The sequence below is a fragment of the Tursiops truncatus genome, chromosome 5 (assembly GCF_011762595.2).
Source record: "Tursiops truncatus isolate mTurTru1 chromosome 5, mTurTru1.mat.Y, whole genome shotgun sequence".
In the NCBI taxonomy this organism is placed as follows: Eukaryota; Metazoa; Chordata; class Mammalia; order Artiodactyla; family Delphinidae; genus Tursiops; species Tursiops truncatus.
The window spans coordinates 14,238,055-14,250,367 of NC_047038.1; the positions used below are offsets into that span (position 1 = coordinate 14,238,055).

At 37.2% G+C, this 12,313-nt stretch overlaps 1 protein-coding gene across 3 annotated transcripts in view; it reads right to left on the minus strand.

Moving 5' to 3' along the window:
* Positions 1 to 2,395: 2,395 nt before the first annotated feature.
* INTU (inturned planar cell polarity protein) overlaps positions 2,396 to 12,313 on the minus strand; it is a 70,506-nt gene continuing 60,588 nt past the window's right edge. For 2 of the 3 annotated variants that reach the window (XM_004319868.4, XM_033856699.2), the window contains exons 14-16: positions 10,855 to 11,044; positions 7,956 to 8,113; positions 2,396 to 5,455 (exon numbers count right to left, since the gene is read on the minus strand). In XM_004319868.4, the coding sequence (XP_004319916.2) occupies positions 5,344 to 5,455; positions 7,956 to 8,113; positions 10,855 to 11,044 (460 nt within the window). In that variant the 3' untranslated portion in view covers positions 2,396 to 5,343. Of the gene's footprint in view, positions 5,456 to 7,955; positions 8,114 to 10,854; positions 11,045 to 12,313 lie in introns of those variants that run through there. The other variant, XM_033856700.2, reaches the window with a different exon arrangement.

A 12,313-nucleotide genomic window follows, 5' to 3' on the forward strand; every position in this document is an offset into this window, starting at 1 on the left:
AAGATGTTCCTCTTTCTCCTGTATTTTATTTAAATTGGTAATTCTGTATAGAGCAGTGGTGCTCAAGCCAGACTGCACACTCAAAGGTGGGGAGTGGGGGAGTGTTTAGTCTAACTGATGATTGGCTTAGGTCCTGTTAAATCAGGATATCTAGAAGTGAACCCTGGTGTCTGTATTTGAATTTGAATTCCCCAGGTAATTCTTTTTTTTTTTTTAGATTTTTTTTTTTAAGCCTTGTATTTTCTTTTCTTCCTTTTTTAGGAATAATTAAATTTTGGCTGCATTGGGTCTTCGTTGCTGCCCATGGGCTTCCTATTGTTGCGGAGCATGGGCTCTAGGCACCTGGGCTTCAGTAGTTGTGGCACTCGGGCTCAGTAGTTATGGCTCATCGGCTCTTGAGCACAGGCTCAGTAGTTGTGGTACACAGGCTTAGTTGCTCCACGGCACGTGGGATCTTCCCAGACCAAGGCTCGAACCTGTGTCGCCTGCATTGGCAGGCGGATTCTTAACCATTGCGCCACCAGGGAAGTCCTCCCCAGGTAATTCTAATGTGCAGGGCTGAGAATCAATGACCTGTTCGAGAACAGTGGTCCACAAACTTTGATTTTAGGATAGCTTTTCACTGTTAACATTGAAGACCACAAAGAAGCTTCTGTTTTGGTGATACGTGTTGACATTAACCATTTCAGAAATTGAAACAGAAAAGTTTAAAAATCAACTCATTTAAAGTAACAATAGTAAACCCCTACATAAGAAACATTTTAAAATAAAAAATAACTATTTTCAAACAAAAAAACGTAGTGGGAACAGCGTTGTTTTATATTTTTGAAAGTCTTTTTAAATGTCTGGCTTAATAAAAGACAGCTGGATTTACATAGCTGCTTTTGCATTCCATTTGCTGCAATATCACACAACATGTAGCTGGTGGAGAACTCCACTGTACGCTAATGAGTGAAACAGGCAAATAATGTCTTAGTATTATTAATAAAAGAATATATTCCTGATTCATCTTTACAGCTTGTTTGATGGTTTCTGATAAAGGAAGATTCCATCTTATCATCTCTTACTCTGTAGGACTTGCAGTCTTGAAACACATCTATAAAATGTGAGATGAGTTACTGGCTTTTTTGAACTTGAGGTTACATTTCTTTATTATCTTAAGTGTGTCCGAACTCTTTTAATAGTACCTGTCACTAATAAAAAAACAAATATTTAGGCCAGAAGGATTCCAGAGCAGGAATTCTGTTAATATTTTGATTACCTCACGTAAAGCTAGTTGGCAAGTCCTACTGGTACCATGTTTGGTGCTACCTTCCTTTCCATAGTGGCTTATTTGACTCAGCTGGTTTTTCAGCCTGAGTCTCTACATTTTACATGCTGCTGCCAGATTAATCTTTCTGAAGCAATTGCATTAATTATTCCTAGCTTGAAAAATTTAAAGTTTTCTCATTGTGTTGACTTCAAAATCCTTTGTGAAACCCATTGCAAATTCAAGAAATGATGGGCATTTTATCTGCAAAAATCTGAAAAATGAAATGTTTCATTCTCTTTTAAGGTAATTCGGAGGACTTAGGGAGAAATTTAAAGGGTGAATTGCCTGAACCACACTCCAAGCCAGACCGTCTTTTTAAGGTGCTAAGAGAGGTCAACAGAACCATCTCTGGTCACAGGGAACGTAGTATCTCGGAGGCCGCAAAAGCAAGTCTTCTGCCAGGGCAATTTTCTGTCCCTTCCTTTCTTGCCTCCCTTGCCCCTCTCCCCTGACATTTGACCCCGTAGTTGACATGTTCATAGCATATTCCTTTATGATATCCTCTAGCTTACTTTTGACATGTATTCTTTGTTAGGAGACAGCAAAAGTGAAAGTACTTAGAAGTGTAGCTTTTTTTTTTTAACCCTATTAAGAGCTCTGAATCAGCTCTTTTCAATAGATATAACTGAAAATGTTTATTTTAATTTGCTGCATTGTATTTTATTTACTGATTTAGGGAATGAAAAAAGTTCTGGTGATTTATATGTTGATATTAAAAGTATAGAGTCTCAGGGCCTTTGCACTGTTCACTCTTCTTTCCTTGGCAATCAGCTTGGTTAGTTTCCTCACTTACTTGAGATGTGGGATCACCTCAGCACTTTCCCTGGCCACCCTGTCTCCCACACCTCATATCTTATTTTCTTGCTTCACTTTTTTCTTTCTCTTAGCTTTTGTCAACATAGTTACTTATTTGTGTTACTTGTGGTCTACCTCCCCCACGGGAACATAAGCTCTATGGGGGTAGGGATTTTTAGCTGTTTTGTTCACTGCTGTATCTCTGGCATCCAGAACAGTGCTTGGTACAGAGCAGAAATGTAATAAATGTTTGTAGGGTAGGATGAACGGACAAAAAGGCAACACAACTGCAAACAAACCTCTAAACCATCTTTATTAAAAACTATCAATATAGTATAAAAATATCTTCAATTATATAGAATATAGAAGTATAACTCTACAAAATTAAATTATTTCCACACAGTTTAGTATACAGATTAAAGTTTTAGTAACATTCAATAATATATTTTAAAATATCCAAAGTATAAGTCATCGTTTTAGAAGTGTTTAGTGCAGAATACTTTTTCTTAGCTTTCCAAAATTTTGTACAGTAGAAGGTATGATTTAGCTGACTCCATGGTTTTCAACCAGTGGATATTTAATAATAATAATAATAAATGGTGGTGGTAGTAGTAGTAGTAGTAGCAGCTAACACTTTTATAGCACATAGCATATGCCAGGCACTATTTAGAGGGAAATCACACAGACAACACATGATTATTCACAATATTATTTTCAGGAATGTTCAAAGTGGACAAACCTAGTAAATTGATTTCATAGCCTTTCCCATTTGTATTAGAAATATAAAAAAGCAGGCACTGCAAATTTACTATCTTGCCAGCATGCATCACCATCAAGGGTCCCTTGGCACAAATAAGAAACATTCTCTTCTCTAACCTGACCAAAAGAAACAAAGAGTGATAAAGAAAGAGAAAGGGGTTAGAAGCTAAAATGTAATTTTGTGGGGCTAAAAAATATGTGATGGTGGTAAGACAGCACTTGACTTTTTTTTTTTTTTTTTAAATGCTGGTTATATAGGCTTTTGCATTACAGTCTTTGGTAAAAAAGAACTTTTGCAGGATGCTAATAAACTCCAACTTAAGAATGCTTCTATATCTGCTAAAATATTCTTTGTCCCTCTTTATTTAATAAAATGGCAGATAGGCACTTCTTGTCTAATAATCAGACTGATCTGATTATGTGTGTTCAGATGTGAGTCTGAACATATATGGAAAAATGGGCAGCTAAGTTAACTTATAATGCTTATTTTGATATCCATTTAGAGATAAAAGCCAAGATAATGTTTAGTTTTATTTCTTAAAAATGTAATGTCTCTGCAACATGGTCATTACAGAGCACATCTACAATGTTGCAAATGACTTCGCCCTTATTACCATCAGTAGTCTGCTTTGTCTTTTTATTTCAGTTATTAAATGGTGGTCTCATGATTCTTTGACACCAGGAAAGCAGTTCAACAAACCAAAATTTCATTAAATGAAACAAAAAGTTCCTGATGGTAAAATCCCAAGTCTTAGTTCAGTCTGTTTGAAAATCTGAGATGGTCAATAGCTGCATTTATAAATAATTCCCAGTATTAAAAATAGCTCATGCTGTTTTGGAGGACATATCAAGAAATTTAAGACATTTACTAAATACTTTTAAATAATACCTCAATACCTATATATGTACACAAGCAGTCCTAAGACAGTAGTAAAGAGTCTATCTACCATTTGACCAATATTATAATCTTAAGGGGGAGGATATTGCAAGCCATTTTCTACATTTCAAGAACCAAAGTTTCTTTCCCTGTTTTGAATGCCAAAATTAAGGCCCACAAGTCACTAATGGGACAAGTATAGTGGTTTGCATCTTAAACGACTGGGTGAAAATCTCTTAAACTCATGACAGAGGAATAATAGTGTTTCTTCTAAGACCAAATGTTTCAAATGGTGCATTCACTACATTTTGCAGTTAATTCAGAGTAAGCTGGAGGTCTCACGTTTGAGGTAGGGGAAAGGCAAGGGACTGGCTTTAGATGTGCCGACATAATTTGCCTTCCAAAGTTAAGTCCTGAAGGATAAAGAACCCAGTATTTTAAAGTCTTGGGGGCATCTGAGACTTCAATAGAATCATTGGGTAAATGTCAATTAAGAATTGTCATGTTCTTCCTTTCTTTCAATCACCAAATTCTGACAGCCAATGAAAATTCTCATCTTAGTACTTTTCTTTGTCTACTCAAAGTCAAGTAAACTATTGTTCATTAAAATGTCCCCCTTTGGGAAAACCCAATACATAATGATCCATACCTGTAAGGCAAAAATTTGTATTGAACAAAAAAAGTCGCCATAGAATTTCTTTAGTCAGCTTTTTCAGTGTTTTCAACATGATTAGGTTTTTAAAAAAGGTTTACATACAACTTTCCCAAAATTCATGAACTTGCATAAAATGTGTGTGTATACCTGAATATATTTCAACAAAGAGAAAAACAATGAAAGTTTATGGACAAATAGTTAAAAAAAATATATCCTAGTCAAAATAGAATTGACCTGGAAGAGTAAAGAAAATCAAATAAATAAAAAAAGTTTAATTTTCACTCCTCTCTTCCCCCACTGTGAGGTATCTACTAAAACACCTAAACTAAAAAAAAGTATCTGATCTAAGAAGGAATCAGTACTTGGACATTACAAATTTAGGTACCAAACAATAGGCAAGAGGGAAAAAATTGCACATTTTATACTTAAGAGGGTCTTTAGACACCTCAAAGCAATCATTTCATTTGTACATGAAAACTCTGAGCTCACAGAGGTACAACAACTTGCTCATGGTCACAGCACTAATCAGTTACAGAACCTGGTCACCTCCTCCCAATTTCATGATTGTTTTGCCAGATATCAATATTAGTCTTAAGAAAAATATACAACGAATTGGGTATTTTTCCCAGATAAACATTCCTATATTAATTTTACATAAAACACATCACAGTATTTCAAACTAGTAAATAAATTAATGGTATATACCAAAATGGAAATAAGTTAACAATCCCTTCTTCATATTTTGATCAAGTATCTTCTTCAAAAGTCTCACAAAAAGATTTAGTGCATCAAATCCAGCAGCATATCATCTCAGTCTTTAACAATCTTAGGTTCAGTATTGAACAGAGGAAAGAAGTTAAACCTTATCTCTTTGTGAATGGATTTCAGCAGTTCTAACACTACTTTATGGTCTGTGCAGTGCTGCTGTACAACAAGAAAACACAGCTACAAGGTTAATCCAAAGAACAATTTAAAAGCCATTTCAATGGCAATTTCTGTGACTGAGTCATGAAAACAGACGTAAAGTTCTTGAAGTCTGGGATGAAGAAAGAGCCTCCTGTAGAGGAAAAGAACACACTCATTTCAGAAATTCCAAAAACAAAAAACAAAGGAAAAAGACTCCAACTCTTCAATTTATTTTACTTAATTTTTTTGTTTCTGAAAGAATAAGTGGTAAATTCAAAACCACTTATCTAAATCTACAGTAGGGGGAAATGCAGCTAGATTTATTATAAAATAAATAATATATGCCTTAGGTCAATTATGTTTATTTTTCCAGAGTGTAAAAGCCTATTTTATCAATATGTATAATCATGTCCCTCAGTTTTAAAGTATTAAATGTAGTCATTATTATTACAATACAGCCAATGGTGTACCATCATTCTAAGTACAATAGTTATTAGATATTGAATTGGGATTAACATTGAAACTTTGATTGTCTTAAAGAGTTAAAATTTTAGTCTATTTAATCAATACTAATGTATACAAATCAAGCCATTTAAATCAGGTGTAGTTTTGCGTGACTGCCTTAAACTTCTCTATTCTACATAGATCAGCAACGTCATAATTCAACACCTATTGATTTTTTTCAATTCCAATTGTGAATGTAGTTAAGGCTCCACTGTACACCTGCATGTGTGCCTAACTGGTCTTCTTATCTCTGTTCTCTCCTGTGTCCACACTGTTTTCATACGCTGTTCCCAGCTTGATCTTCCAATAGCACAGCTCTGATCACACTACACTGAGTTTTGATCATGCTGATGCTCCCAGGCTTGGTTGGTTACACATCAGAATCTCAAGTGAGCTTACTAAACATACAGAGTCCCACTCCCATAGATTATGGTTCAGTAGGTCTGGGGTGGGGTGCAGGCATCTCTGATTTTAATAAGTGACTCAGGTGATTATAAATCCCGTGGACCAGCACATGGGAATTACTGCTTTGGATAACCTTTGTAAAGCATTTGTCATACAGCTTAGTACTATATGATAGGTGTCCAGTAACATTAGTCCCACCTTACTCTGTGCTCATTCCTCCACCAATTCTCTACCGCAACTCAAAGAACTGTCAGTGGCTCAATATTTCCTTCAAAATTCAATTCCTTAGTCAGGAATTGAAAGCTCTCTGCAGTGGTCCTAACTTAGCTTTCCAGCTTGATCTTTCACTTCATCTTTGCATATGCTATTCCCCTACCATTCTAGCAAACCAGTCTACTCACTGCCATGCCTTATGATTTCCCTTGTTTGGATCTTTATTCATCCCATCCTTTTCCTAGGATGCTCTATCCAAATCCAATTCATTTTCTAAAGCAGATCAATGGAACCTCTAAGCCTTTCTTTATAATCTCAGCTTAGATTTGCCCCCCTTCCTCGGAATTCCCAGAGTGTTTGGTTGTATTACCTCATTTATTATACATAGCCAGTATCTTTCTCTCTATCTCCATAGAATATGCATCCATATATACATAGGTATTTAAGCATGTTTCATATTTCTTCTGCTAGATGTAAGACCATCAGATGCAATGACTGTGTTTAGCTTTGCGTTTGCCAGTCCACCTACCCACCACCACATTTTGCCAAGCACAGCTCCATTTACTAAATCCTTACATATTTATCAAGTGACTGTGTGCCAGGTGCTGTTGCAGGTGCCAGTGGTGGACAAGACAGATCAATTCCTGACCTCATAAAGCTGACATTCTAGTGAGGGGGTGAAAGATCATAAACAAACAAGAAAATTAAGAATAAAGCGGCGATAGAGAATAACCAAGTAGCCACTTTATTGTGGGCAAGAGATCATGGCTTGTCTCTTTAACAGGGGATAGCATGCTAGCACTGGTCTGAATACCCAGGAGCCAGATATGCAAAGGTGAAGAAGTAGACCATCCCCCATCCAATGTAACTGTGCACAGCGGACGGAGGAAGAGAGTGACAGGAGGTGGAAACACACAGGTGGGCAGGGGCCAGGGAGGGCAGGGTCTTGTAGTTAGTTGGGGGTAGGAGAAGGAGAGGGGAAGAGGAGAGGGAAAGAAAGGAGGAGAGAGGGAAGAAAGGAAGTAGGGACAGGGGCTTCTCTGGTGGCGCAGTGGTTGGGAGTCCGCCTGCCGATGCAGGGGACATGGGTTCATGCCCCGGTCCAGGAAGATCCCACATGCCGTGGAGTGGCTGGGCCCATGAGCCATGGCCGCTGAGCCCGTGAGTCCAGAGCCTGTGTTCCGCAACGGGAGAGGCCACAACAGTGAGAGGCCCGCGTACCGCAAAAAAAAAAAAAAAAAAAAAAAGAAGTAGGGACAGAGAGAAGGAAATAGCAGTGAAAGTGTGGACTCATTACCTTTTAGTGTATGACTAATACAATTTTGTAAGATAACTGAATAAGTTTTCTTCTTTTTTTTGGTAACAGAAAAAGAGTTGGGAGTAATTTAAAGGAGATACTTAGGAAATAAAGTAAAATTCTAAAATACATTAAAATATTATAGTTAGATTAATAATTCCATGCCTATATCTGAACATGTTTATCTCCATTACCACTTTTCTGTCACTTTTTAATATTTTTTTCCACTTACCCTACTACCCAGTAAGCCATAACTGGTGGTGTTTTTCTCTGATCAGTCCAGTTTTCAGGTGAGCATTCAAACAATACACCATGTTCTTTCACAGGGTTGAGAGAAGACACTGAATTTGTAGAACCTGAATGATCTCCACCATTTAGTGCTTTCTTCTTCTGTAAATTAATAGGTATTATTAATATTAACTGGTATTAATAATGTTACTTTAAAACGTTTTATATATAGATTTGAATTGGTTGATCATAATACTTTAAGTGCCTGCAATGACATTCTTCTCTTTACCTGCAGGAAAATTTCTATTCTTCCTCATACTTACTTTATTATTATTTTTTATACATTTATTTATTTGTTTATTTATTTATTTTTGGCTGCGTTGGGTCTTCGTTGCTGCACGCGGTGAGCGGGGGCTACTTTTTGTTGCGGTGCGCGGGTTTCTCATTGCTTTCTCGTGGCTTCTCTTGTTGCAGAGCACGGGCTCCAGGCGCACGGGCTTCAGTAGTTGTGGTGCACAGGCTCAGTAGTTATGGCTCGCAGGCTCCAGAGCACAGGCTCAGTAGTTGTGGCGCACGGGCTTTGCTGCTCCGCGGCATATGGGATCTTCTGGGACCAGGGCTCGAACCTGTGTTCCCTGCACTGGCAGACCGATTCTTAACCACTGTGCCACCAGGGAAGTCCCCTCATACTTACTTGAAACACCATCTCCTAAAAGAGACTTCACGGATAAAGTCTCTCTTGACTCTCCAAGGGAACATTTTGTTCATAGCCCTACCTTATTAGTAGTTATACTATATTATATCAGCAGTTTATAGGTTTGTTTTTCCCAGTACATTAAAATCTCTTTTCCAGGGCAGACAAAATATGCTATTCATCTTTGTATTCTTTGAAAGCAGCTGTGCTTGGTACACAGTAGGTGCTTGATGAACAGATTACTAATGAGTTACTAAATGAATAGATGATTTTGTAATATACTTAAAACACATATACTTAAAGCAGTATTGTCTCTTCCTCTAAAGCATACTCTAAATTTCCCACTGATCAAATCATTAGCAAACCAGTGACTCATTTGGAATATAAAGACTTTTTGTAAAGCTCAGGCCAAAACAGTGGAGTGATCCTTGATTCTGCTCTTTCTCTCAAAATACTTATTTAAGACATCAGCAAATCCTTTTGGCTCATCCTCCAAAATATATTCAAGATCCAGAGGCCACTGACTTCTTGCTTTGAGAGTTTCCACAGCTCCTAACTGGTCCCTGCCTCCACCTTCTCTACCCTACAAGCTCGTTCACAGTAGCATGAGTGATCCTTTCAAAACTAAGGATCATGTCATGTCCCTGCTCTGCTCAGAACTGCCCAAGAACCTCCCATCTTCTTCTAAACAAAGCCCAGACTCCCTAATCTATTGGGCCATGCATGACCTGGCCCTGCTACCTTTGCCATCTCAACTCCTACCAGTCTTCTCCCTACTCAGCCCATTACAGGGCTGTCTCAGCCACCCTACCTCTGTGGCTTTGTACTTGCTGTTCCTTCTGCCTGGAAGCTGTGCCTCCACATCTGCCACATGGCTTGGTCCCTCACTTTATTCAGGTCTCTGTTCAAATATTACTTGACATGATCAGAGGCATCTTCCAAAATAGTTACCCCCACCTCTCAACCTTACTCTGTTTTATTACTCCTCTTGAAACTTACCCTACCTGATATATTACACTGCTTGCTAATTCATTAGCCTCCCCTGTTAGAATACAGGCTTCATGAGGAAAGAGACTTTGTTTTGTTCACTGCTGTATCCCCAGCATCTTGAGTAGTATCTGGTGTGTAGTAGGTACCTCAATATTTAAATAATATGGGGAAGCCTAATTTATATTACCAAATATTACTAAATAAGTTAATGAAATAAACCTTATAGAATTTATCAATATGTTAAACAGGAAAGGAGGAGCCTAAGAATGCAAAGCACATAGAGATATATAGTCAAATATAACATTTTGTTGAATACCAATTTCTGATAGCTCGAAGAAGAAATCCTGTAAGACAAAGAATTTTACTGCTGAATGAGTCCTAAGAGATGATATAATTCAGCTCACTCACTTTATAGATGAGAAAATAGGAAGAGTTAATAAGGCTCAGTCCAGGATTTCTTACTCCCAGCCCAATGTTCTTCTACCTTTAAGCCTAAATTGTTCACAAATTTAGCATCCTTAGTACACGTATTGCTATGTGCATTACAATCATTCTTCAGGGTGGTTTTTTTTTTTTTTTTTTTTTTTGGCAGTATGATGTTTGACCAGTCACAAATAAACTTCTGCATGTTTATCCTTTTCAAGAAATCAATATTTATCTTTCCCTGCTATTAAAACTATCTAATTGATATTTTAATTGTATACAACATTACTACTTATCCAGAGGTACAATATTAAATGAAACTTCATCCTGGATTGAAAAGCAAGCAAGCAAGCAACCAAGTGGCTGAAACATAACAGTATTGCACCTACTGCTACACTTTATTCCATTTTGTTCCAAAATACCTTATCCTGCTGGTTGAATACTTAAAGAATTATCAGTTACCAAGTGGTAGAGATAACTGTCCGAGAAATGGTTGGGTCAAATATGGGAGGCAAGTTTACATTACAAACTATGTTCTACTTTGCTACAGAAAACACACAGGTCCACCGTTTCCTGAAATAGTAATCTGGGACGTCAAACTCAGAATTATGAAACAAAGTTTTAAAGTTAAGTACAGTGAATATAATCCTTTGGCATTCAAGGTAGATGGAATGACTGTTAAAAAAAATAAATGAAAATAGTCATTGCTGGACATATTGATTAAAGAGTTTTAGAGAGAATATTTAGAGGTCTGGAAATAAACTGGCAGAAAATTATATTTATAGCAGTGCCCTACCTCTTCAACCAGTGTCTGTTGGAAAACTGCACGAATGGAGAGACAACACTGATGGAAATTTTTTATCAGCTGAGGATGGATAGAGCCACTTAGCTGTGCCACCTCTTCGTGGGTAGGAGTAATAAAGATCCCTTGCACTGTTTCTAAAGCGACATAGTGGAAAAGTGTGTTCTCAGGACCAGATGTCAATCTTGAAAAGAAAAAAAAAAGATATTAGAAGTAAACTTAAAAATGTTGCTTCATTTTGAATGCTGTAGACATCTAACAAGCTTTTAACTACAATAGAATATTAGGAGTGTAATTAGGGAAGGGAAACTAGGCCAAACATTGAATTCCTTCTTCCTCCTTATCTGAAATACAGGCTAGGGTTATTGTCAATTCCCTTAATGGAGGCAAACACTACATGTTATGCAAGGATAAATAAACACCAATTCGTTTGCAGGTAACTTAATCATCCCTTTGCTAAACAACCCAAACTGGCTAAACTCCTCTTTTTCCATGGTTGGTAATGAATAACTCAGCCCATGTCTGGGCCAGATATCTACAAGCCATAAACAAGGTATGTCTAGCGTGGACCACAAATAAAAATACCTTCCAATAAACTAAGCTTTTCAGTTAGTAGCATTAAAGTCTCTTCCCACGATAGTCAAACTGATGATCCTGAAGAAAAATAAAATTATTAGTACCAACTGCAAAGCTGAGTTAATATTCTAGAATACCATGGCAATTGCTAGAAGTATTCTACTACTTCTTATCATTACAGTCTTCCTTCTCTTCTATGTTCTCTTACTATTTTCACTTCTCCATTCTTCTTCTCCATCCTTTCTTCCCCTACTGAGATCTCAGACAGGCCAGCAGAACCTATAAATACTGCTTATTTCTACCAGCAGTAAGAAGAGCTAAAGAGCAACAATAACGGCAACAGTGAAATAATGGCAATAGTTATCATATACTGAATGTCTTCTATGTTCCAGGGTAGATGCTTTAAAATACCTTAGACTTAATTCTCATAATGACCCTGTAAGATATTAAACATTACTATCCTCATTTCAACCGTGAGGAAATCAATGTTCAGAGGACTTGGATTAACTTGTTTGAGGTCACATAGCTAAGTGTCAGAGCTTAACTGACTCTGCTCCACTATACCTTGCTTTTTCCTGATTGGCAATCTTTAAATATATGGACAGCAATTCCCCAGCTGCATCTCACTCAGGCTGCTCTATTCTCATTCTAATGTCTATTAAAAAAATTCATTTAGTTGATTTTTCTTCCAGCCATAGCTGGAAGCAAAGAGGCAAAGCAAAGGCATATTTCAGCTCTTAGCCTAAATACTGCCTCAATCATCCATGATAACCAAATTCCTGTTAAACTGTTACTTAGGCAGCAAGATCAGAATAACTTTTGATCACTAACTAATGCTCTTGGTTCTCTTTAGAGACCAGGGATAGGCAGGGAAGGA